Source organism: Telopea speciosissima, chromosome 3 (assembly GCF_018873765.1).
Source record: "Telopea speciosissima isolate NSW1024214 ecotype Mountain lineage chromosome 3, Tspe_v1, whole genome shotgun sequence".
NCBI classification, from domain to species: Eukaryota; Viridiplantae; Streptophyta; class Magnoliopsida; order Proteales; family Proteaceae; genus Telopea; species Telopea speciosissima.
In genome coordinates this window covers 22,419,540-22,444,307 of record NC_057918.1, presented here as the reverse complement: position 1 = coordinate 22,444,307, position 24,768 = coordinate 22,419,540, and the positions used below count along the sequence as shown (strand labels likewise).

At 40.5% G+C, this 24,768-nt stretch overlaps 1 protein-coding gene, 1 long non-coding RNA gene and 6 other non-coding genes across 8 annotated transcripts in view; 7 read left to right on the top strand and 1 right to left on the bottom strand.

The window, feature by feature from the left end:
• LOC122657113 (protein furry homolog) overlaps positions 1–6,930 on the top strand; it is a 63,441-nt gene extending 56,511 nt beyond the window's left edge. The window contains exons 16-20 of the mRNA XM_043851892.1: positions 1,234–1,353; positions 1,991–2,764; positions 3,474–6,589; positions 6,727–6,734; positions 6,825–6,930. Of these exons, the coding sequence (XP_043707827.1) occupies positions 1,234–1,353; positions 1,991–2,764; positions 3,474–6,527 (3,948 nt within the window). The 3' untranslated portion in view covers positions 6,528–6,589; positions 6,727–6,734; positions 6,825–6,930. The remainder of the gene's footprint in view (positions 1–1,233; positions 1,354–1,990; positions 2,765–3,473; positions 6,590–6,726; positions 6,735–6,824) is intronic.
• On the bottom strand, positions 37–24,768 carry LOC122657116. The gene is made up of 3 exons (XR_006332215.1): positions 24,452–24,768; positions 14,215–14,226; positions 37–48 (listed from the first exon to the last, which is right to left on the bottom strand). It is a non-coding gene; the product is annotated as an uncharacterized LOC122657116 (long non-coding RNA).
• TRNAG-GCC lies at positions 12,707–12,777 on the top strand. Its single transcript has one exon. It is a non-coding gene; the product is annotated as a tRNA-Gly (tRNA).
• TRNAF-GAA lies at positions 12,784–12,856 on the top strand. Its single transcript has one exon. It is a non-coding gene; the product is annotated as a tRNA-Phe (tRNA).
• Positions 14,720–14,790, top strand: TRNAG-GCC. The gene has a single exon. It is a non-coding gene; the product is annotated as a tRNA-Gly (tRNA).
• TRNAF-GAA lies at positions 14,797–14,869 on the top strand. The gene has a single exon. It is a non-coding gene; the product is annotated as a tRNA-Phe (tRNA).
• Positions 22,317–22,387, top strand: TRNAG-GCC. Its single transcript has one exon. It is a non-coding gene; the product is annotated as a tRNA-Gly (tRNA).
• Positions 22,394–22,464, top strand: TRNAF-GAA. The gene has a single exon. It is a non-coding gene; the product is annotated as a tRNA-Phe (tRNA).

The window sequence follows — 24,768 nt, the reverse complement described above, 5'->3', positions numbered from 1 at the left end:
TGGGTCATTTAGAGGCTTAGAAACAATTCTTGTTGATTAGCATCCTAACTATTTTTTCAATGTGATTTCCTTTGTGCTGAATTGCTTAAAAAGGATGCCATTCAGATACCAATGACTCCTGTACCCCTGTTAAATTGTTTCTTTTATTGATGAGAAATTAAAGATTCCGGTGGCATGTAATTAAACCATTGCCTTGGCAACAATTCTTATTTCTTCAACGCAGATTGGCCAAGAGAGCCTATCAACCACGCATCCAAAGATGTATACTAGGAGAGGGGACTTGTTGCATGTTGATAATTGATTACCCTTGTGTTTTTCTGGATTTTGTATAGACGATTGGGTACCTTTTATGCTTCTAATCCTTTTGAAGTTTAACCCTTCTTTTCATTTATGACTTTTGGAAAGCCTGAAAGCAGTGGTGGCTTTTATTTTACTGTTACCAAAATATTCAGATGTAAAATACTCGGCATTATTACTTGATTTCGGCCTTTAACAACTTATATGTTCTAAACCTAGTAACCTATTTTGGTCAATTAGGCACTTCCTTGATATAGTCTAATAAATAAACCTTTGGAGGCAAACCGTCTACATATTATCTAGCTTCAATTGAATATGATTTATCTACGGCATAATAATTCACATGTACATTGTAGGGATTGAGATCTAATATATGTATAATATATATATATATATATATATATATATGTGTGTGTGTGTGTGTGTGTGTGTATGTTTTTTTTTTTTTTTTTTGGGGGTGGGGGGAGGTTGTTGTCTGGGGAGGGTACTCAAATCATTATTAGTTGAACTTCTCGTACTCTGTGTAGGTTTTATAAAATAAATATCTAGCCAAATGGTTGACGTGGTTCTAAAGTTGCAGCTGGAAGTAAAACCATGCGGAGTTTGAGGAGGCTATGTTTCTGAATGACGCGGAAATACCTAAGCTAAAGAGTAATTTCATAAATTTTCTTTCTCTTAGATATGTAATTGATGATTGGTTCCTTTTCCTGTTCCTGTTCTATGTTTCTGAATGATGTGGAAATACCTAAACTAAATGAGTAATTTTACAAATTTTCTTTTTCATAGATATGTAATTGATGATTAGTTCCTTTCCTGTTCCTGTTCTATGTTTCTGAATGACATGGAAATACCTAAACTAAATGAGTAATTTTACAATTTTTCTTTCTCTTAGATATGTAATTGATGATTGGTTCCTTTTTCCTGTTCCTGCTGTAGCATGCAGCAACCATGGCTCTTGGACACTCACATCTGGGAGTTTGTGAATTCATGTTTGGTGAGCTCGCATCTTTTGTTGAAGAGGTTTCATTGGAGTCAGAAGGAAAACCAAAGTGGAAGGTATAGTAAGAGCTAAATCCCCCAAATGGCTTTAATTTTTCCTGAAAGAGAGATGTAATTAGGGTTGTCTGCTGCCTATATAAAATAGTAGTTGTTGTCCAAGTGCTGTTTGTAAATTGTCTTTTCCTTCCACTCATGGGTTCATTGGCCTTTTAAATATTTTCTGATAATTAGGGAATACAACACTAACTTTTACATGATGTAATGTATTGTCTAAATCAGGGAAACTTTTTCTTTGATTTTCTTCTGTTCAGTGTACTGATCCATTGTGTGCACAATTGTTAGTTAATACCCTTAATATCTGTATATAATTTATAAAACATATTGTTTGCATTATTTTAAAAGCCTGGCAGCATACTTTTGGCTTTTTAAAATGTATTCTAAGTAATATTTTCTGTACTGTATTATGTCAATCTATATGCTAAATTTTCACGTATGCTTGGGTGAATAATTGAGCTTACTTTTGCTTTCCAAATTCAAATTATTCGTTAACTTTGTTGTTACTTATCGTTTTTGTCTGTGTGTGGAATTGCCAACTATGGTGTGCACCCAGGGGGTGTTTATGTGTGTGTGTTTGTCATGATTTTTATGTTTAGGCCCACAACTTTAATGACATTTGATATCAATATGGAAGCAGAGTCAGAAAGCCCGTCGGGAGGAACTCCGTGTTCACATTGCAAATATATATCGTACTGTTGCTGAGAATATTTGGCCAGGAACGCTGATCCGAAAGCCGGTTTTCCGTCTTCACTATTTGAAGTTTATTGAAGAAACAACCAAGCAGATTGTAACAGCACCAACTGAGAGCTTTCAAGAAATGCAACCTCTCCGATTTGCTTTAGCATCTGTTCTAAGATCACTGGGACCCGAGTTTGTGGACTCAAAATCAGAGAAATTTGATATCAGAACTCGAAAGCGACTATTTGATCTTCTTCTCTCTTGGTGTGATGACACTGGAAGTATGTGGGGTCAGGATGGTATCAGTGAGTACCGTCGTGAAATTGAGCGTTACAAGTCAGCTCAGCACATCCGCCCAAAGGAATCTGTTGACAAAATTTCATTTGATAAAGAAATGAATGAGCAAATTGAGGCAATTCAGTGGGCCTCCATGAATGCCATGGCTTCCCTATTATATGGACCTTGTTTTGATGATAATGCAAGAAAGATGAGTGGCCGGGTTATTTCTTGGATTAACAGTCTGTTCATTGAGCCAGCACCCAGGGCACCTTTTGGCTATTCACCTGCTGATCCAAGGACTCCATCTTATTCGAAACATACGGGAGAAGGAGGGCGTACTACTGGTGGACGTGATCGGTATAAGAGTGCTCACCTACGTGTTGCCCTAGCTAAAACAGCACTGAAGAATCTTCTCCAGACAAATTTGGACTTGTTTCCTGCTTGTATTGATCAGGTAATTTCCTTCTCAGTTGCATTGGTCCTCACATCTCAGCTGGAAATGGCCAGATGTTTGCACTTTGCAGTATTGGCTGGTCACTTGATGAACAATGTCTTGGACAGAAAAGTCCCAAAAATATTACCGAATATTTGATTCGCCTTGTGACAAAAGATAATGTAAACCAGAATCTGAAGAAGAGAAGAGAATGGTGGAAAGGGGGACTATCTAGAGTGCTTAGAAAGGGGGACTATCTAGAGTGCTTAGATCGATACTCAGCAGTCCCCCCCCCCCCCCAATGTCTTATTTATATCCAACAGATTACATAATTCAAGACTCCTATTTGTAATGGGAATCTGAGATAAAGTCTAAATACAACTTTAGGACTAAATTACAAACTAATGTAAAGACTGACTTAAGTAAACTAGGACTCCAAAACTCTGCCAGACTCAAATCTCGATAGAGGAGAAATCCCCTATTGAGTGACACTTCATTGTACCACTCGGTACTAATATTTAACATGCCTAATTAGTTGCATTGAGATGTGAGGCACCAGTAGCATCATCCTTTGTATTCTGCTAGTTACCATATTTAGTTCACATTTCTTCCCTACCTTTACTCTTCATCATACTTCAATGTACCCTGTCTTTTAATAATAATAATAATAATAGTAATAATTATAGAGTGATATCTAGGAAGGACTAATTTTTTGCAATTTCTTCTCCAGTGTTACTATTCAGATGCTGCAATAGCTGATGGTTACTTCAGTGTGCTTGCTGAAGTCTACATGCGTCAAGAAATCCCAAAATGTGAAATCCAGAGACTTTTGAGCTTGATACTCTACAAGGTGGTTGACCCATCAAGACAAATACGTGATGATGCTCTTCAAATGCTTGAGACACTTTCCGTCCGTGAATGGGCTGAGGAGGGGACTGAGGGTTCAGGACGCTATAGAGCTGCTGTTGTTGGCAACCTCCCTGACTCCTACCAACAGTTTCAATACAAACTCTCTTGTAAACTTGCCAAAGATCATCCTGAACTGAGCCAGCTTCTGTGTGAGGAGATAATGCAGCGGCAACTCGATGCGGTGGACATAATTGCTCAGCATCAGGTCCTTACATGCATGGCTCCATGGATTGAGAACCTCAACTTCTGGAAGCTTAAGGATTCAGGGTGGAGTGAAAGATTATTAAAAAGTCTTTATTATGTGACCTGGAGGCATGGGGACCAGTTCCCTGATGAAATTGAGAAGCTTTGGAGCACAATTGCTAGCAAGCCCAAGAACATTAGCCCGGTCCTTGATTTCTTGATCACCAAAGGGATTGAAGATTGTGATTCAAACGCTTCTGCTGAAATAAGTGGAGCATTTGCAACCTACTTCTCAGTTGCCAAACGTGTGAGTTTATACCTTGCACGGATATGCCCGCAGCGCACAATTGATCACTTGGTTTACCAATTGGCTCAGCGGATGCTGGAGGAGAGCGTGGAGCCATATAGACCGAAGACTGATACTGGTGCAAATTTCATATTGGAGTTCTCTCAGGGGCCTACACCAACTCAAATTGCATCTGTTGTGGACAGCCAACCACACATGTCTCCGCTGCTTGTACGGGGTTCTCTTGATGGTCCTCTTAAGAACACAAGTGGGAGCCTGAGCTGGCGGACTGTAGGTTTAACAGGCCGAAGCATATCGGGGCCTTTGAGTCCAATGCCTCCAGAAATGAACATAGTTCCTGTCGCTGCTGGGAGGTCTGGGCAGCTCCTTCCGGCAATGGTAAACATGTCAGGGCCTTTAATGGGGATTCGGAGCTCAACAGGGAGCTTGCGCAGCCGACATGTGTCTCGGGACAGTGGCGACTACCTCATCGACACACCAAACTCTGGTGAAGATGCATTGCATTCTGGCAATGTGGTGCATGGGGTCAATGCTGGAGAGCTTCAATCAGCATTGCAGGGGCACCAACAGCACTCGTTAACCCATGCTGATATTGCATTGATTCTACTTGCAGAAATTGCTTATGAGAATGATGAGGATTTCCGTGAGCACCTTCCTCTGCTCTTTCATGTCACATTTGTGTCAATGGATAGCTCAGAAGACATTGTGCTAGAGCATTGCCAGCAATTGCTTGTTAATCTGCTGTACTCACTTGCGGGCCGGCACTTGGAATTGTATGAGGTTGAGAGCAGTGATGGAGAGAACAAACAGCAGGTTGTAAGCCTGATCAAGTATGTGCAGTCAAAGCGTGGGAGTATGATGTGGGAGAATGAGGATCCTACAGTTGTTCGAACTGAACTCCCAAGTGCAGCCCTCCTGTCGGCCCTTGTGCAGAGCATGGTTGATGCTATTTTCTTCCAAGGAGATCTCCGGGAGACGTGGGGGGCAGAGGCTCTCAAGTGGGCAATGGAATGCACATCCAGGCACCTTGCATGTCGTTCACATCAGATCTATCGTGCACTGCGACCCAGTGTCACGAGTGATAATTGTGTGTCCCTACTCAGGTGCCTTCACAGGTGCCTTGGGAACCCTGTGCCATCAGTTCTGGGCTTCATTATGGAGATTCTGTTAACTCTGCAAGTGATGGTGGAGAATATGGAACCAGAGAAAGTAATTCTTTATCCCCAGCTCTTCTGGGGGTGTGTAGCTATGATGCACACTGATTTTGTGCATGTATACTGCCAAGTGCTAGAGCTTTTTGCTCGTGTGATTGACCGGTTATCATTCCGGGACAGCACTACAGAAAATGTGCTTCTCTCAAGCATGCCCAGGGATGAGCTTGATACAATTGGCTGTGAGTCATCCGATCTTCAACGGGTGGAATCAAGGATTGGCAGTGCGCCACCAGCAAATGGGAAAGTTCCAGCCTTTGAAGGGGTGCAACCTCTTGTCCTCAAGGGGCTTATGTCAACTGTGAGCCATGGGTCCTCGATTGAGGTGCTCTCTCGGATCACAGTGCACTCGTGTGACTCTATATTTGGGGATGCTGAGACACGGCTACTAATGCACATCACAGGTTTGCTTCCCTGGATCTGTTTGCAGCTCACCAAGGACACACCTACTTCGCCGCTACAACAGCAGTACCAGAAGGCTTGTTTTGTTGCTGCCAATTTAGCAGTTTGGTGTCGAGCGAAATCATTGGATGAACTTGCAACTGTATTCATGGCTTATGCTGAAGGCAAGATCATGACCACTGATAACTTACTTGCTTGTGTGTCACCACTATTGTCTGCCGAGTGGTTCCCAAAGTACTCAGCGCTGGCCTTTGGACACCTGTTAAGGCTTCTGGAGAAGGGGCCAGTAGAATATCAGCGTGTGATATTGCTCATACTCAAGGCATTGCTCCAGCACACACCAATGGATGCTGCTCAGAGCCCTCATGTATATGCAATTGTATCACAACTGGTGGAGAGCACTCTGTTTTGGGAAGCGCTGAGCGTGTTGGAGGCACTCTTGCATAGCTGTAGCTCCTTGATGGGGTCCCATCCTCACGAGGCAGGCTTCTCTGAGAATGGGTTTGGTGGTACTGAGGAGAAAGTGCTGGCTCCTCAAAGTTCATTCAAGTCCAGAAGCGGACCACTCCAGTACTCCATGGGATCAGGTTTTGGGGCAGGCCTGACACCAGCAACACAGGGTGGTACAATAGATTCAGGTCCATCACCACGAGAGGTAGCTTTACGGAATACACGTTTGATTCTTGGGCGGGTGCTTGACTCATGTGCTCTTGGGCGGAGGAGGGACTACAGAAGGCTTGTTCCTTTTGTGACCAGCATGGGAAACCCATAATCTGATTTTGATTGCCCTCATCTCAGACGTCCTGCCTGTACGTATCACGCCTTCTTTTCTCTCTTTTTTTTTGTCCCGTTCTTTGGCCTGGGGCATGGAAAAGCATAATCTGATTTTGATTGCCCTCATCTCAGACGTAATGTCTGTACGTATCACGCCTTCCTCTCTCTCCCTCTCTCTCTCTCTCTTTTCCTTTCTTTGGGCTGGGGTTGGTGGTGGGGGGCCTCCCTATCTGTTTTCTCTCAGTGGACCTCTCCAGTGACTGAAGAGGATCCTTAACCTGGTAGAGGTGTTAGCAGTTGGTTCTGTAAATATGGTAAGTTCCTTGTATTTAATATTTTACAAGAGAATAATCCCATGTATCACCAATATTTAAGGAAGTACATCAGTTTAATGGCTGACTGTTAACTAATATTTGGTTCTTGGCTAAGAAAACATGCTAGTCACAAACCCCTAGAGAGAAAGAGAGAGGAACTCCAGCATTCAGCAGCTCAACAACAATGCCATAAATTGGCTGGTCTACTGGTAGAAAAAGGCACGCTTCTGGACGGCCTTTGTAATCACATCAGTGCGTCCCTTTGCAATGTCAATGCTATTTTCCTTTCACTGTGATGCTGTTCCTCCTAATTTAAATCACCTTGTAGTCGTCCATCTCATCTGTTCTTCTGGTACTTGGGATCCAATCAAGATGTGGTTCTGATCTGGATTGTAAATGAGATTCTTTTAATTCTTCTTTCCACAACTAATAGCCGCCCTGATAAACCTATGTGGGCCCGTCCCAAATCTGGTCTTTTTACCATCAAATTTATTTATTTATAGCAGCATGCAGTTTCATAACCCAACCAGACCAATTCTGAAAAAGTTCTAGTATTTCCCCTTACCTAATATAATCTAACAATTATTATGTGATGCCTTAATAAACATCTTTCTGCTTTCCTTTTCATCTCTAGAGGAATCAAAGTTAATACTTTTTTCCATGCGCATCCTGACATACTGAAGTTCTTCATATTTTCTGTGGCTGTCCCTTTTCTCTGTCGGTATGGTTCTATCTATTCTCCAAATCAGTGTTGGCCTCCCAAATTTCATTTCTTGAGCCTCATTGTGGATGGAAATAAAAGCCATTTATGCTACAACTTATCATGTTGTGATTACGCTCTCTGGATTTGCTGTGTGGTAGATTTGAAGAGACCGAAGAAGCACCATCTATGATTCTGCTTTGGAATGTAATAGTTCATTCCAAAATTGAATGGTCATTTCCCCAACAGGCTAGGTTCAACTGAATGCCCATTACCCAAACTATTCACTATTCACAGATTACAACTAGCGAGGTGGAACTGCTGTGTCGATGCCATGGCTAATTAGGGCTTTCTAAGCTCTTGGTTGTTGAGTACGTTTAATATTTTCACAGTCCGGGGTTTTTTTAAATGTAGTTTTTTGCTGATGTAGCTGCTTTTTGTAGTTTGTACAGAACAGCAGTTTAAGGCTACATAATACAGTGAAACTTTCGTAAGGTTATAAAATTTTGGCAAATTTAATGAAATTTTGGTTTGGTTTCAGGTTGAAATGACTAAAATCGAAATCCTTGATATTTTGGGGCTATCATACTTTTGCAGTTTTTGGAATATTCATAATTTTACAGGCAAAAATGATATAATCAAATGTTTCCTAGTCTTTACCCCCCAAAAAAAAAATCAAGGGTAAAGCTGTTTGTAATTAACCAAACCGGTAACAATAAACTTTTGTAACCTCTCTTTCTTACCCTTAGCCATATCACTTATGTCCTCATTTAAATAAGGTGCTTTTTGTAATTTCATAGCCCTCCCTCTTCATTTCCATGTTTCAGATTCGAGCTCTTTTCCACCTCCAATGTCCCTCTCTTCGACCTCTCTCCACCGGTAGCTTCAACAAGTAATGGATACTCAACTGAAAATTGGCAACAACAGGAGAAGGATAGCTGGCGAAACATAGTATAGGACACTGATTAGACTTTGCACTTACTGTGACATGTTTCTGATTAGAAACTATGGCTGAGAGCACTTAGTCTTTTGAGCATGGTTGCAAGTAGTTGGTTTCAGTTCTGATTCCAGGTCTAATAGAGTATCGAAAACAGGGGACACAAAATCAGTGCACTTGCCAACCATAACATCAGCTCTTAAGACCCATCTCTATTTTCTCTATCTGGGATGCTTTTTGGTATTGAATGTTGTTTTCGGTGCTTGCATTAAGTAGTACACATGAGGATTGGTTAAAAGAAAATAAAGAATGGGTACAAAATTCTTCCCTGTCAATCAAGGCCTCCCTGTTAGCCGCTTGACCAGGAGATTCATTATTGAATTTGGAGAGCCGCTGTGAAGCTTGTTCTTCCAAGTATCTGTACATTGAAGGCATTGCATTATGTGGTGCATGGGTAACCTTCTTTCACTTCCGTTTAGGTCTGAATTTGGTGTTCTATGTTTTGCACCTTCTAACACTAGTCAACCATGGCCTTGGCTAGCTTTGCTTGGTTATATTTGTTCTTCCATATATTTTAAGGGCATGTTTCGGGTAAAATACTAAGCGACTTGTGTTCCCAATTAAAAATGCACTACAGAAGAGCTACAATCTTATCAACAGTCTCAGTCTATCCAATCAATGCATTGGTCAAAGGTACCGATCTAGCTCGTGGTTTTGATCTGATCATAACCTAATTCTTTTTCTTCAAGAGGGATTGTATAACTGGTTAGGTTTAACTCTGCAACAACTCTAATCTTACTCGTTTGATACAAACTCCAAAGCCTCTGAGTGACAGAAACTAGGAAGATAAACACTAACAGCAGATCTACAATTCCAGCTGACAACAAGTTTTACAAATTCTGTGGCAGAAAATTTCTTGAGTCGGTAGTCCTGCATGAATCTTACTGTAAATTCATCGCAAAACCACAACCATGGCTCGTCGGAGAGCCTATCAGGAAAACGAAGTCTTTTCCAACATTCAGGATTGAGAGAAGCTCTGTACCAAGACTTATAGACGAAAGGCACGTCAATATGAGAAATTCCAATCCCACCCTCTCGAACAACTTAGCCAAACAATCGCTGTTCAACTCCTTCCAGTTCCTTCCCTCCATCTCTCTGTTATGATGACCTTGAGTATTTGATAGTTGCATTTATAACAGAATGCTCGAGAGAACCAAAGGATCCTAGCTTATGGAATTTAAACTGTCATGATGGGAACTGAAACAGTCCAAGAATGACATGGGAGAATGGAAAGTTGAAACCAAAGACTGGATTCTGTTGCGCCTTTCATTTACCTGCAGTCTCTATATAACCGTATTTGTTTATTGGGAAGCAGTTTTCTGTACGAGAGTGTGGCCTACACCAGCACTCCCATGTGTCTATCTCTCTCCTCCTTAAAACAAGGGGGCAGAGGTGTCTTTTCACACGGGGAGGAGAGAGATAGACTCATAGGAGTGCTGGCGTAGGCCACACTCCCGGACAGAAAACTTTTTCCCTTGTTTATTATAGGCAAGAGATCTATACTTGTTCGCATGGTCTCTACACAAGGGGCAGAGGCATCATCTCATGGTGCCATGTGAGAAGTCCTAGGAAACACCACCAAGTATATAAAAAGCTTCCTGCTTCCACGCATAGCGGGGCTGGAATGACCGCCACGCCCCCATGTCTGGTGGAAATTCCGTCACCCAATGTGCCACCGCACACGCTCTCATTGGTTGGTGTGCGCAACGTGGCCCTTGCGTCCCACACAGAGAACGACGCCCCATTGTTATTTTATCAGATCCTATCGAGGGTCCATAGCCACTAGGGCCTAGGGGTGACAGCGGCCAGGTTGGCATCCCAACTCCAAGAGAGAGGGCAAAGAGAGGGGGGAGGATGTTAGAAATCCAATTTGGAGGGGGGGGGGGAGAGTTGAACCAACAACCTCTCCAAGACAGAGAGAAGGTGGGGAGGGGAAGGAGGATGTTAGAAATCCAATTTGGAAGGGGGATGAGAGTCGAACCAACAACCTCTCCCTTGGACTTAGGTCAGGAACATATTGTGCTGGCAGGCACCATCACGCCAAGAGGCGCTTCCCCCATTTGTCTATCTTACCAACAACAACAATAACCATAACCTTATTCCAACTAAATGGGGTCGGCTACATGGATCCAAAGAGGCCATGACAGTAATAGGAATAAGATAAGTAGATGGGAGTAAAAAAGTAGCAAGAAGTAAAAGGAAATAAAAAAAGATAAAATAAAGTTATTAAAGGAAAGAATCTAAGTAGTAGTCAAAACAGCATCTCAGGAACATCCCCCTGTAAGGGGTCTGCTACACGGGTCCTTGTCCTCCAAACAACTCTGTCCGCGGTCATACTATGATCAAGCCCTATCACATGCACATCCTTTCTTACCACTTCTCCAATAGTCATTTTAGGCCTACCCCTACCAAATACGTCATTAATAACATCATCGGACAATCTAGGTTGTTAATTCCTTAGGGCATAACAATTGAAGGGGGACTAAATAAAACTTGAGTCCGGGTCATCTCCCCACATGGGGAGCCCCGTTTACCTATTTGGCAAACAGGTGGCAAGGGAACCTCCATCAACCTACTTAGCCTCGCCATTCTTCTCATAATAAGTGGGACCCATATCAATTTTTTAACGGGACAATTACTATCACTACTCTACACTTAGCCTACATTTACTAAAACTACCCTACCTTAAACTTCTTTTCTAATACTATCATACTTTTAAACTTTTACATCTCCTTCTACCCTCATGTTTTTAAATACCTAGATTGCCCTTCCTTTTCATCTAGTAAGCTGCTAGTCTATTTAACCTATTATTCTTCTTCTATTTTTTTATTAATTTTGTCATTAAAATAGTAAAAAATGAAAGCACCCACCCGCTTCTTCTCTCTCCCATTTTTTACTCCATTCAATTTTTTTATTTAATTAATTTTTTATTCAACATTTCATCCTCATCGTTCTTCTTCGAATAGATCATAGTTCTAAGTATTGGTATTGTATTGCCCGTATCGAGTGATATGTACCAGTTTTGCTAGTCATCGATACCATATCAATTGCACAGCACAGACAAGGGGTAAAATGATTAGAAAACTCATTTTTAAGGAGATTCAGGGGTAATTTTGTCCGATACAGCCGATCCAGGCTGATACCGTATCGGTATCATATCCGTTTTGCAGGTTACCGATACCCGTTCTGATACTGTGCACTAAAACCAAGGAACAGTTCGACTCTCTTCAAAGCACCCCACTTCTTTCTCTCCCTCTTTTTATTCAATTTACCTTTCCATATTTTTTATTTTTTATTAACCTACAACGCAATTCTCGAGTCGTCACTCTTCTTCTCCCTCTTCATATTTGTAGAAGCAGAAGGCAACTCTCCTTTTCCATTACAATTGATCTTTACACAACCATCTTCATCTCTCCTCAACCTCGCAACCATGGGATAGAATGGCACAAGATCAATCATCGGATTGTCTTTGCCTTCTTGATGATTTCAGTTGAGAATCCATGAAAGATGGATCGATTTCAAAGAAGGGAACACACTTATAACGGAGACAAAGGAGAAGAATTGGATCACGGTGAGGATCATGTCAATCTGTTCAAAGAAGAACGATGAAGATGAAATATTGAATAGAAAATTAATTAAATAGAAAAATTGAAGAAAAAAAAAAAAATGAAAGGAGTAAAAAACGGGAGAGAGAAGAATTGGGTGAGTGCTTTGATTTTTTACTATTTTAATGACAAAAAATAATAAGAAATAGAAGAAGAATGGTATGTTAAATAGATTAGCCTCAGGTTACTAGGTGAAAAGGAATGACAATCTGGGTATTTAAAAACATGATGGTAGAAAGTTAAAAGCGGGGTACTATTAGAAAAGAAATTTAAGGTAGAATAGTTTTAATAAATATAGGCTAAAAGCGAATTTTTATCTTCTCCTGTTACAGCACGGTGCTGTAGCGCATCGTGCAGCGCTGTCGAAGCCATGTGGCACAATGGACCCCACATGGTGCACATGGCCTTTACAGTTACAGCATGATGTGTTGCAGCATGGTGCTATAACAGGAAAGGATAACAATTCGGCTAAGTGTAGGGTAGTGATAATAATTACCCCTTAGTTCAACCTTTTTGAGCACTAAGAATCAGCAAATCAACAAGATAACTAAATGTCAACAAGCACCAGTGGTCTAGTGGTAGAATAGTACCCTGCCACGGTACAGACCCGGGTTCGATTCCCGGCTGGTGCAGTTTCTGCGGGGATAGCTCAGTTGGGAGAGCGTCAGACTGAAGATCTGAAGGTCGCGTGTTCGATCCACGCTCACCGCATAAAAAACTTTAACAAAAGTATTTTTTATAAGCCGTATTAGCTAAGCTAATTATGAAAACTCCCTCTCTTTTGTTAAAGGAGAGTGAAGCGAAAACAATCCCATAATGATTCAGCGTAGGCCGACACAAAAATGACTAATCAAACTCCAAATCTTTTCCATCTTTCCTTCTAGTGGTAAGGGGGCGGGGGTCATTCTCTTTTTTCTATCTGGGCATGTGCCGGACAGGTAGGCTGTGGTAGTGTTGACTCTTGAAAGAAGGTTCTTCATAGAAGAAATTTTCACTTCAGGTAATGTTTAAATCTGTGAATAGAGCTTATTGGAGCACTTGTTCAAAGTTGTGGAGATCACTCTGTCTGTCTCTCTCTTTCCTCCTTTGAAATGACTCCCTTATCTATGATATCCTATCCCGCACCCTCATTGCTGCTAAGAACTTAGTTTACTGCACATACAGGAGGTGTGCCTATCTCTATCCCATAAAACAATATTAGTTGAACATCTATGGAGAAAACATGGCCAAAACAGGTAATCCCCATAATCACAGGCACCCCCCCCCTCCTTGTTTTTGCTGGGTTGGATCCTCCAGCTCCCGTCACGGCTGGAGGAGAGCTATGTCCCTGGTTTAGTGGTTTTTTTTGGGGGAAATTACAAAATTGGCTCACATTGAGTTTTGGCTTACAAAAATAACCAAAACTTACTCCTTCGATACAAATTCCAAAATCTCTGACGTACAGCCATTAGGAAGCCAAACACTAACAACAGATCGACAACTTCGGCTTAGAACAAGTTCAACAAAGCCTTCGAGAGAAAAGTGCTCAATTCGATATTCGTTAATGAATCTTTGGGAAAGTCGTTTGAAACCCAACAAGCTTGGATCCTCGATATCCCATATTCCACCAGGGAAACGAATGTTTTTTCCAACATTCTGGATCGATAGAAGATCTATACCAAGACTTGCAAACTAAGGGGATGTCAAATATCAGAGATTCCAATCCAACCCTCTCCTACACCTTGATCAAACAATCCTTGGTCAACTCCTCCCAGTTTCTTGACTTTCTTCCTTCCTTCCTTCATTTCTCTCTCTCTCTTTGCAATGACCTTGGGATTTGGTTCCTCTGTAGCACGACATGGTTTTTCTCCCCTCATGTTCCTTCATCTGTAAGGTCTTGTAATTACCCCTGAAATCGTGACACGTGACATTACTTAATCCAACGGTCATGAATATCCAACTTTAACCCAACCCATTTTCTCTCCCCTCTCACTCCTCCCCATCTCTCCATGCCTACCCCATTCTTCTTTCTTCTTTCCGATTGATTCCGGCAGAAATCAGATTTCTGATTTTGTTAGGTGTAATTCTACAAAAACTCTGATCTTGCTTGGTTATCAAACATTAATACACCAAAAAACATAAAGTTTGACTCCAATGGTAAGGCTACTATCACAAAGAATCTTGTTAGTACTAACCGTGATCCATACAAGATTCACAATTGATAATATCTGATACATACAAATATGAATACTCACATTTAAGATTTAGAATCTTTATTCTCATAAACACACAATCCGACAACCATACAAATAGAATGCCTAATTCCATTTCTAAGTACAAACAATTTAAGGTTTCGACTTAGGACAAAACAATCTCACAAATTAATCATTGCAAATTAATATTATTTAAACCCTTTAAATTGATTTTGATACACATAAATTCAACAAATTAAATTGAGCATCATGTGACAGAAAATCTCTGGAGTCGTACGTTTCCATGAATTTATCCGTAAGTCTATCAAACCTCATACTTGCCCCAGAGTCCAACTGGGAAACGAAAGGTTTTTTAGTATTTAAGATCACCCAGTACCAATAAGCACCAGTGGTCTAGTGGTAGAATAGTACCCTGCCACGGTACAGACCCGGGTTCGATTCCCGGCTGGTGCAGATTCTGCGGGGATAGCTCAGTTGGGAGAGCGTCAGACTGAAGATCTGAAGGTCGCGTGTTCGATCCACGCTCACCGCATAAGATCTTTTAAAAAACAAATTTTTAATATGCCGTCTTAGCTCAGCTGATCTATAAAGAAAAACACTCTCCCTGCAATAGCTGATGCTTCTTCATTTCCAACTTGACCTCTTACAGATAACCCATTAAAGTTCTTGCAGTTAATGCAGGACACCTGACAATAAGAATTCTATTAGATATACACATTTTCAAAAAAATTAAACAAAATTATGAGTTTTGGGGTTTTAGAGAGTTTGATTGATTGATAGGATAATATATAATAACTTACTTGTTTGATACTAATTCGAAAATCTCTGAGGTAGAGTGATTTTTTTTTTTTTGGTAAACAAGTTTTTATTAGAAAATAAGACATGCAAAACTCATGGTGACAATGAGGAACACAACTCAAACAACCATCGATTGGAAAATCTCTGAGGTAGAGTGATTAGGAAGCCAAACACTGACAGCAGATCGACAACTTCGGCTTAGAACAAATTCAACAAAGCCTTGGACAGAAAATTGTTCGATTCGGTATTGGTTAATGAATCTTTGGCAAAATCGTTCGAAACCCAACAAGCTTGGATCCTCGATGTCCAATATTCCACCAGGGAAACAAAGGTTTTTCCAACATTCTGGATTGATAGAAGATCTATACCAAGACTTGCAGACTAAGGGGACGTCAAATATCAGAGATTCCAATCCAACCCTCTCGAAGACCTTGACCAAACAATCCTTGTTCAACCCCTTCCACCAATCCAAAACTCTTTAACATTTTCTTTATCCCTATTGTTTTGAAATGGTCAAATTAGCCCTCTTATGGACACATTAATCTCACCACTTTTAAGTTTTCAAATATTTTTTTTTATTTTTAAGGGAAAAAGAACTCTATCCCAGAGTGTGGCTTACACCAGCACTCCCATGAGTATATCTCTCCCTTTCCCATATGACAACACACCTTTGTCCCCTTGTTTTGAGGACGAGAGATATAGACACATGGGAGTGTGGCACCTGACCAAAAAATTACTTTTCTATTTTTTATTTCTTTTTTTTCTTCTTATTTGTGAGCAGCGAACCATTTGGGAATTTAGGATGGTCCTCTTCTAACTATGCCCGCACTCCACCCCTGTTGCAACCGCGACCACTCTGAATTGAACTCCTCTCCAGGGAACCCAGCGACCAAGGAGTGCTCGAAAGGGCATCCAGCCGTTGGGCTCTGTTGCACACATCCCACTGGCTGATTGGACAAACACAAGGATGTGTACGGCACAACCTAGCCATTCGATGCCCCCTGGGCACTCCCTGGACGTTGGACTCCCTGGAGAAGAATTGAATCCCGACCACTCCCACCCATTTTGCAAATTCCGCCCCTGCCCAAAGGAAGGTTCAAAATTTTTTTCTTCCCCCTTATTAGCAAAAACAGCTCATGATAGACCGACCACCACTGAAATTAGACAAACATTTACTACATGAGGATTGAATATTTGAATGGTAACAATAATAAAGTAAGCAAAAATAAAAATAGGAAAACTCACATGCGACGAGAATAGGTTAATAGAGAGGGTAATTTGGCCATTTTAAAAAATCTGGGAAAAGAAAAGGGTAAGAGTTCACTTTTTTTGTAGAATCAGAGGTGAACCTGACACAGGTCGGATAGTGGCATTATCATATTCATATCTATTTATAGAGTAATTTACATATACCACCCTTGAGGTTTAACGAAAGTATAATTTTACCCCCCCCCCCAGTTTTGGATAATTCTGTGTACCCCCTGAGGTTTACAAACGTTAACAAGTACACTCATGCCGTCAGTTCATTACTAACAGGGTTAAAATCAAGGGGTAAACTTACAAAAATGCCCCTTCAAGAAAAAAATAAGGGAAATTTACACATACCACCCCTGAGGTTTGACGAAAGGATATTTTCACCCTCAAGTTTTGGAAAATTCTACGTACCCCTCTGAGGTTTGCAAACGGTAACAAATAAGCCCATTCCGTCAATTCATGACTAACACTGTTAAAAATTAGACTTGAACTGACAGAATTGCGCTTACAAGAAAAAAAAGAAAAAAAGAAAAAACACCTGCAACTCATCTTCCCCAACCCCAATCGATTTGAGGAAGATAAGTTGCAGGTATCCTTGTAGGGAACACCAGGGAACCGATCCTGATTCACTCTCTTTCCTTTCCCTCTTCCATTTGCTTGAGGTTTTAACCCATTTGTATCTGTGTTTCTAGCTTTTGCTTTTAATTCTATGATCAACTTTATTCGCTTTTGCTCTTTAATGAGCACATGGTTAATTTGATGGGCAAAGTAATAATTTCATGTTAAAAATAAAACACTACCCTTCTTCTCCTAATGGCCACATCACCACCACTGCCACCATAGCCCCACCCGGCCACCAACCTTCCCAAAGAAATGTAGATAATCTATTATCAAAAATTGAACAATCAAATGAATTTTTTTTTTATTTTGGAATATTTCATATTGACAACTAAAACAATTTCAATTTCTTGACCAATAATCTATTTGTTTACTATTTCATGAAATCAATCCGAAATTGAAATAGATATCATACCAAATCTAGCCTTACCAAACCTCGCCTTGTTCAGGTCATCCCAATAATCACGGATTCAGATCCATTCCAACACGCATCGGACTGCTGAGCGGGCTGGCAAGCATATCAAGGACAAGACCTGCAATCCAATGCGCACTGGAGAAGATCGGTTCCCATAATCACACACTCCCATTGATGAGTTTGTACCATCTACAGGAGCCACAAAATGTTGTTATTCAAAACTCATTTTCTGCAGAAGTTGAGAGAAATGTGGGAATGCAAAATTTCCAGCTAATCTCGAACCCTCAAGAAGAAGATAAATAATTCAAATCAATCCAATCATAAATTCAAAACCCATTGTTTCCATCCATGGCTCTATCCGTTCCTAGCGCCTTGAATCCATAAATATCCACACACGAGAGAAGTATCTCTCCTCTCTTGTAGTTAACTTTTTTAATGATTTGGCTTCGTTGTTGTATCTAAAGCGAAACTCTCAGCTTCTCTGTGAACTGAACTTGGTTTTTTCTTCTGCTATTGACATTGCAGATGTATATGTTTTATGGTCAAATGTTCTCTAGGCGCACGATGCACACAAACAAATGGGGATAGGCAAAATGATGACCCAGCCCCCCCCCCCCCCCTCAATGGTCAATGGCCGCCAATATGTTTGGGCGCAACCTGTGCTCTGATGCAGAGAACAATCACCCAAGTTTTATTTACTGGCTTGGGAGATTGTAGTACACACTGATAGTGTGCACTTCATGTTGCATTAAAGTACTACATTATGAAAACTCAAAACCACACACAAAGAAAGCAAGGAGATATTTTAGTGAAGCATCTCAAAGTTCATCAAGTACTAGAGGGAAAAGGATTCTGTCCAGCCGTGGACTGTCCAGCCCCGTTAAACGACAGCAAAAACAGGGGTGGGGTAATCATTTCACACCTGAGACCCACCTGTAAAGTGACTAATTTCCACCCCTGTTTTTGCTGTCGTTTAGAGGGGCTGGACGCTCCAGCTCCCACCACAGCTGTGCAAGAGCCAAGTCCGTACTAGAGAGGATAAAAATTCGCAAAAAAGACAACTAACATATAATAGGGAATATTTTGGACCTTCTGGTTAAAAACCTACTGAGTCCCATGGAATCAATACTTCAATTAAATAGAAAACCACTCATCATCATCATTGATAAAAAGTTTCTCAAAAGAAAAAGAGTCATAATATTCTGGATGCTGTTCTAAACTTGAACCATCAATCATAAAGGTCTTGATGTGAGAACCCATCTTTAATATCACTTCATCTTCTGCCAGAAAACCGAAGCAATCCCTTGCATCAAGTAGAACTAGGTCTTTACATCGATCCCTCCAATATCATCTGCAAACTCTCAGGCGGTACTCCCTGGTTTCCTTCCTAAGCCACAAATACTTGATCTTCGGAAGTAAAATTACAATAACTGATGCTTCTTCATTTTCAACATGACCTCTTACAGATAGCCCATTAAAGTTCTTGCAGTTGAGGCTTACTTGAATAATTATTTCCTTGAAAGGAGGTAGAGTGATTCCCAAGTGTAACCGCTACAAATCCTTAAATTTTCCTACAAGTTCTGGGGTAAGTTTACAATAATTTTTCAACACAACAAAAGGCAAGCCTAAGGCTTTCAATGCAGGACACCTGCTAATGAAAATAATATTAGAGATATAGCCAAAATTAAATAAATAAATAAATAAATAAACAAAATTATTAGTTGAAAATCTATGGTGTAAAAATGGCTAAAACAAATAGAGGAGTTTTGGGCTTTTAGAGAGTTGATAGGATAGTATAATACATAATAACTTACTCGTTTGATATAAACTCTAAAATCTCCGACGTTGTATCACTAGGTAGCCAAACACTGACAGCAGATCCACGACTTCGGCTTACAACAAGTTTAACAAAGCCTGTGATAGAAAAGTTCTCGATCTGGTTTTTGTGAATGAATCTTGACCGGATAAATGGTTTGAAGAACAAAAAGTTTGGATTGTCGAAGTCCCATAGGTCAACAGGGAAACGAAGTCTTTTCCAACATTCTGGATTGAGAGAAGATTTATACCAAGACTTGCAGACCAAGGGAACGTTAAATAGCAGAGATTCCAAACCAACCCTCTCGAACACCTTGACCAAACAATCGTTGTTCAACTCCTCCCAGTTTCTTCCCTCCTCCATCTCTCTCCATTACAATGACCTTGAGCCTTTGGTAGTTGGGTTTATAAGGGAATGCTCGAAAGACCAAAAGGGTTGTCCTAGATTTTTACTGGAATTTGAGAATCGTATTGGGAACTGAATTGGAACGTTCCAACTCCTCCCAGTTTCTTCCCAGGCCTGACATGGGAGAATGGAATTACCGGGAAAAATACAAAAAGAGACATGGGAGAATGGAAATGGGAAAAGCCTCAATTAATCCGTCAAGACTTTTTAATTTTTTTGTTGACAGGTAGGCCCCAATGAGAGTTGAACTCATGACCTCTTAATTGTGAGGTGTTGGTCCTTACCAACTGAGCTACCTCCTTGGGGTAATTCTCCAAAACTGGATTGAGCTTTCTCATGGGGAATGGAACACTACCCGGTCGTGAGCCTTGCTTGGCGACCATGCCCAAACACACAATACCGCCTCGGGGCACCCTGAAAAATCCACATTTACATGGGAGCAAGTTGGTCATTTCCAACTGCTACAAGGCGGTTCTGTGTCTGGGCGTGGTCGCCACCGGGTAGCATTCTTTCTCCCCTTTCTCATTTACCAGCCTTGTCTCGAGAACCCACATTTTTTTTTTTTTTGTAAATGAGTACCCACATTAATTTATGGGATAAAGAACGCCACCCGGTCTTGCAGTGCCTACGCCTATACACAGCCACGATCGGCACAGTCATTTTGCACGAGGCTATATCTGATTATTTGGGCGTAGGTACACATCGCGTTGTGCAACTAGGTGGCGATCATTTTGCGCACGGTTGTGTCTAGGCGCAAGTACACACCACTCTCTGCGATCAGGTGGTGTTCCTTTTCCCTTAGTTTATTTTAAAAGTTTTGGGAAAAAGAACACTACCTGGTCGCGTGCAGTGCGTGGCTCCTGCTCCTAGACACATGGCTGCACAAAATGACCACCTCACCTTGAGAAGGGCATGGAGACTCCCAATGTACAAAGTAGACAGCAGAGTGGAGACCAAATAAATTAGTGTTCCTTATTTCTCCTTCTATGATCTTCCATTAAAACTTATGATTTTTTATTTTTGAATCTCCATTTCTAGGGTTCAAGTAATGTCTACTACGGTTCTCAATGATTCAATGACTAATCCAATCGAGCATCTGATATCCGCAATGAAGCAGATTTTCAGGAGGAACTTGGATTCTCCGAGAGCCATGAACTAGACCTGTTAAGGCTTCTTTGTTCTTCGTTCTTCTCCTTTGGGTTTGAAAAGGGTTTAAAGTAGAAAAGAATGGAAGAGAGGTTTTGTTTATAATGAAGGGCAATATGGTTAGTATAGTAAAAGTCTAACATTTTTTTTAAATAAGTTAACAGCTTGGATTAACTTATTAAATATTTAGAAAAATAGGGAAGGTATGTATAAATAGTGAAGAAAGACGGATGCATCGATAATTAATCAATACCTCAAGGGAGGTACGTGTAAATTTCCCTAAATTTATTTATTCAAAAGTACACATTAAGTTGGACATAACTAATAAACCCCCAAAGTGAGAGACTTATAACATTTTAATGCCTCCACTTAGCAATATCGCATAATAGACATAAACTTTTCTGAAAACCCTTTTAATACCTCCACTCAGCAATTAATTACAGTCACCACTATAGTCCATCGAAACAGCTTATTCAGAGAATCTTGATCATCAATTGGACATAAACTTTTCTGAAACCCTTTTAAAATAGAATTATTAATAAATAATAACAATATTTTAAATATTTTTTGTAAACTATTTATAAAACTGTCATCTTGTCCAATCACAATTTGATATCTTTTTTAAGATATTCATGATTTCAAGAAGTGAATTTCTTTTTGAGCATCTCTTTCATTCACAAACATACATTGTGAATTCAGATCACTAATATATAGGAAGCAGAGGCATTAAACGTTATTACAGCAAAATATTTAAAGTTTGACTGCAATGATAAGGACTTTTCAGGTATGGAGACTAAAAAGAACTATCACAAAGAATCTTATTACTACTAACACTAATCGATACAAGTTTTACAATTGATCATGCCCGATTTACATATAAATATTAATACTCACATTTATGATTTTGAATCTGTCATTCTCATAAACACACAATGTGAGAGCCATAGAAATAGAATACCTAATTCTATTTCTAATTACAAATAATCGCACAAATTAATATTATTTAAACCCTTTAAATTGGTTTTGATAGACACACAAAATTCCAACAAATTAAATTGAACATCATGTGACAGAAAATTTCCATGAATCTATCGATAAATCCATCAAACCCCCCACAGTTCTACATCGTCGACGTCCCGGAGTCCAAAAGGGAAACGAAGTCTTTTCCAACATTCAGGATTGAGAGAAGCTCTATACCAAGACTTGCACACAAAGGGCACATCCAATATCAGAGACTCCAATCCCACCCTCTCCAACACCTTCACCAAAACAATCCTCCTTCAACTCCTCCAACTTCCTTCCCTTCATTCTCTCTTTGTCTCGCTCCATCTCTCCGTGAAGGGAAAATAATGCAAATTAGATGATTTTTAAAGAAGTCTCTCTTCTGAGAAAGGAAAGTGATGGGCCCAGTTTATTTTAATGAACAAACTATTACTCAATTAAAGGGAATTTGAAAACCTATGGGGTTACTCAGTTGGTTAGGATCAACATCTCATATTAACTAATAAGATCACCCAATACCAACAAGCACCAGTGGTCTAGTGGTAGAATAGTACCCTGCCACGGTATAGACCCGGGTTCGATTCCCGGCTGGTGCAGTTTCTGCGGGGATAGCTCAGTTGGGAGTGTCAGACTGAAGATCTGAAGGTCGCGTGTTCGATCCACGCTCACCGCACAAAAATCCTTGAAAAATTAAATTTTTATAAGCCGTCTTAGCTCAGCTGATATATATTTTCAGTTCAGGCAATTTTTTAAATCAGTGGCTAGAGCCTATTGGACCACTTGTCCAAAGTTGTGGGGCTCACTGTTTCTCTCTCTCTCTCTTTCCTCTTTTGAGATGACTCATTCATCCATGAGGAATTGGGATCCTCTATTTTCGCCTGCCTGATACTACTATGTGTCCAACAGATACAATAGGGCGATGAAAAGACCACCTTACCCTTGCCCAAGCGGGAGGTAAGGTGGTCTTTACCACTTGCTGTATGTAGAGCGCACGGCAATACCGGGCAGGCGGAAGTAGAGGATCCGGACTCATACCCTATAGCACATGACACTCTCTCTTCCCTCTTTGATATGACTTGACTCCCTTATCTATGTATCAAGGATATCTCAATACCTGATCCCCATCATTATCTTAACCGAACGAAGCCAAGCGTGATCAACAACTCCTACGTTCTCTCACACGCACTAATCATCCTTAATGAAGCAGATTTTGCTGGGCTGGCCCTCTAGCTCCCGCCGCGGCTAGAGGAGAGCCAGATCCAGAGGAATGATTCCTAATCTTGAATCAGAATGGCCAATTTTGGCTAGTGGTATCGACCGGTCCTGAAACTGATCCGATACATCTCTACTAACAAGGGTAAAAAAGGTTTAAAAAAATAGTTTTTTTATGGAAAAAAAGGGACAAATGTATCATATTTGGACCGATTATAGCGATTATAGGGCGCTACCAATCTGATACACCGATCCTGATACCAAGATTACGAATCATACTAGGAGTTGTGTCCCATGAGCGAGGACCAAGAAGAGTGCAAGAGTGGAGGTGGGGAAAGAATTTTGGATAGTGGGCACGATGGGACTGAATATTAGGGAAGGTTTGAGAGGAGCGCAGAGGTTTAAGGGTATGTATGACAACGTTTCTGTTCCAAACTACTATTTCTGAATCAGAAACAGTATTTTGTTTTTCTGTGATTTTAGAGTAATTCTAAATCAACAATGTAGTATGGTAAACCATAAAACTAGAAAAAAAAATTGTTTGTGCCACAAGAAAAAAAAGAAACATATGGATTGCATACTAAGAGAAGAATTTCTTCTATTTTATGGTGATGATGGTGGCAATGAAGGTAAAGGTTGAAGTGGCGACAATGGTAGTGTGGGGGTGGGGGTGATGGAGGTGGTGGTAGCAGACATTTTGGCTTTCAATATGTGTCTGTTTTTTTGGAGCTTTTTTTTGGTGTTTTTCAAAACTGTATCAGAATCATTTCTATTACTCGGTTCATACCAAATATATATATATATACAAAAATGGACCGGGCTACACATGCAGGATCCTCCTCCTAGAAACCCAAAAAAAAAAAACAAAACACCAGAAATGATATTTTGGAAGGCTACCATACAGACCCTCACTATCTCAAACTCGTGGATATGCACAGAGATGGTAAGTTGATTTGGTGGTCTGATGCGGACGCAGCAATTAGAGTAGGTGCTTCCGAGCATGTGCAACGGGGTTAGGAGAGAGAACTCTGGTGGACCATGCACTCAGCATCCTTAATAACAGATCTGGGATCTGGGTTTATACAATGGAGAAAAAAGAACCACTAGGAATTCCAAATGGAACATCATCAAACAATGAAACAACATTGAGGAGTTATGAAGTTATACTTTAAATGCATGAACCAAGAGTTCTACAAACTGGACTAAACTTGGCATCTGAACCAGGTTTACTCGACAGCTACAACCTCACCCACCAAAAAAAACCCAATACAACAAATTATAGGCTGGATTTGACATTTTTCAGAGACCATGCAATCCAGATTACATTTTGCCAACCACCGAAATTTCAAACACATGTTTCCAGCACATCTAATTTCTGCCACCAAACATTCAGTTGATAGTTTGTACATTATTGACCATGGAATAGATGGGAACCCAAGATTGAGCACAAACCAAATTTGCTAAATCATCTCACAACCATATGGCTCATAATGTATGAGGGTTTCTTCCATTGTTCTTCAGTGGTTCCTATTCTCGAACATTCCCAATTGGAATAGATGAAGGATGTATTGGCACATGGAGATTTCAGATTGGTCTGAAACATAATAGATGCCTAGACGACTTGGATATCTGTCTTAATGCTAACAAAACTGCCAGATGGTAGATATGGCTGGGTGTGCTGGAAACCCATCCACAAAGCTAAAAAAAACCCACTACTTTCACCTAAAGTTCCAACATATGCTGCTAGACTATTTCACTCTCAAAT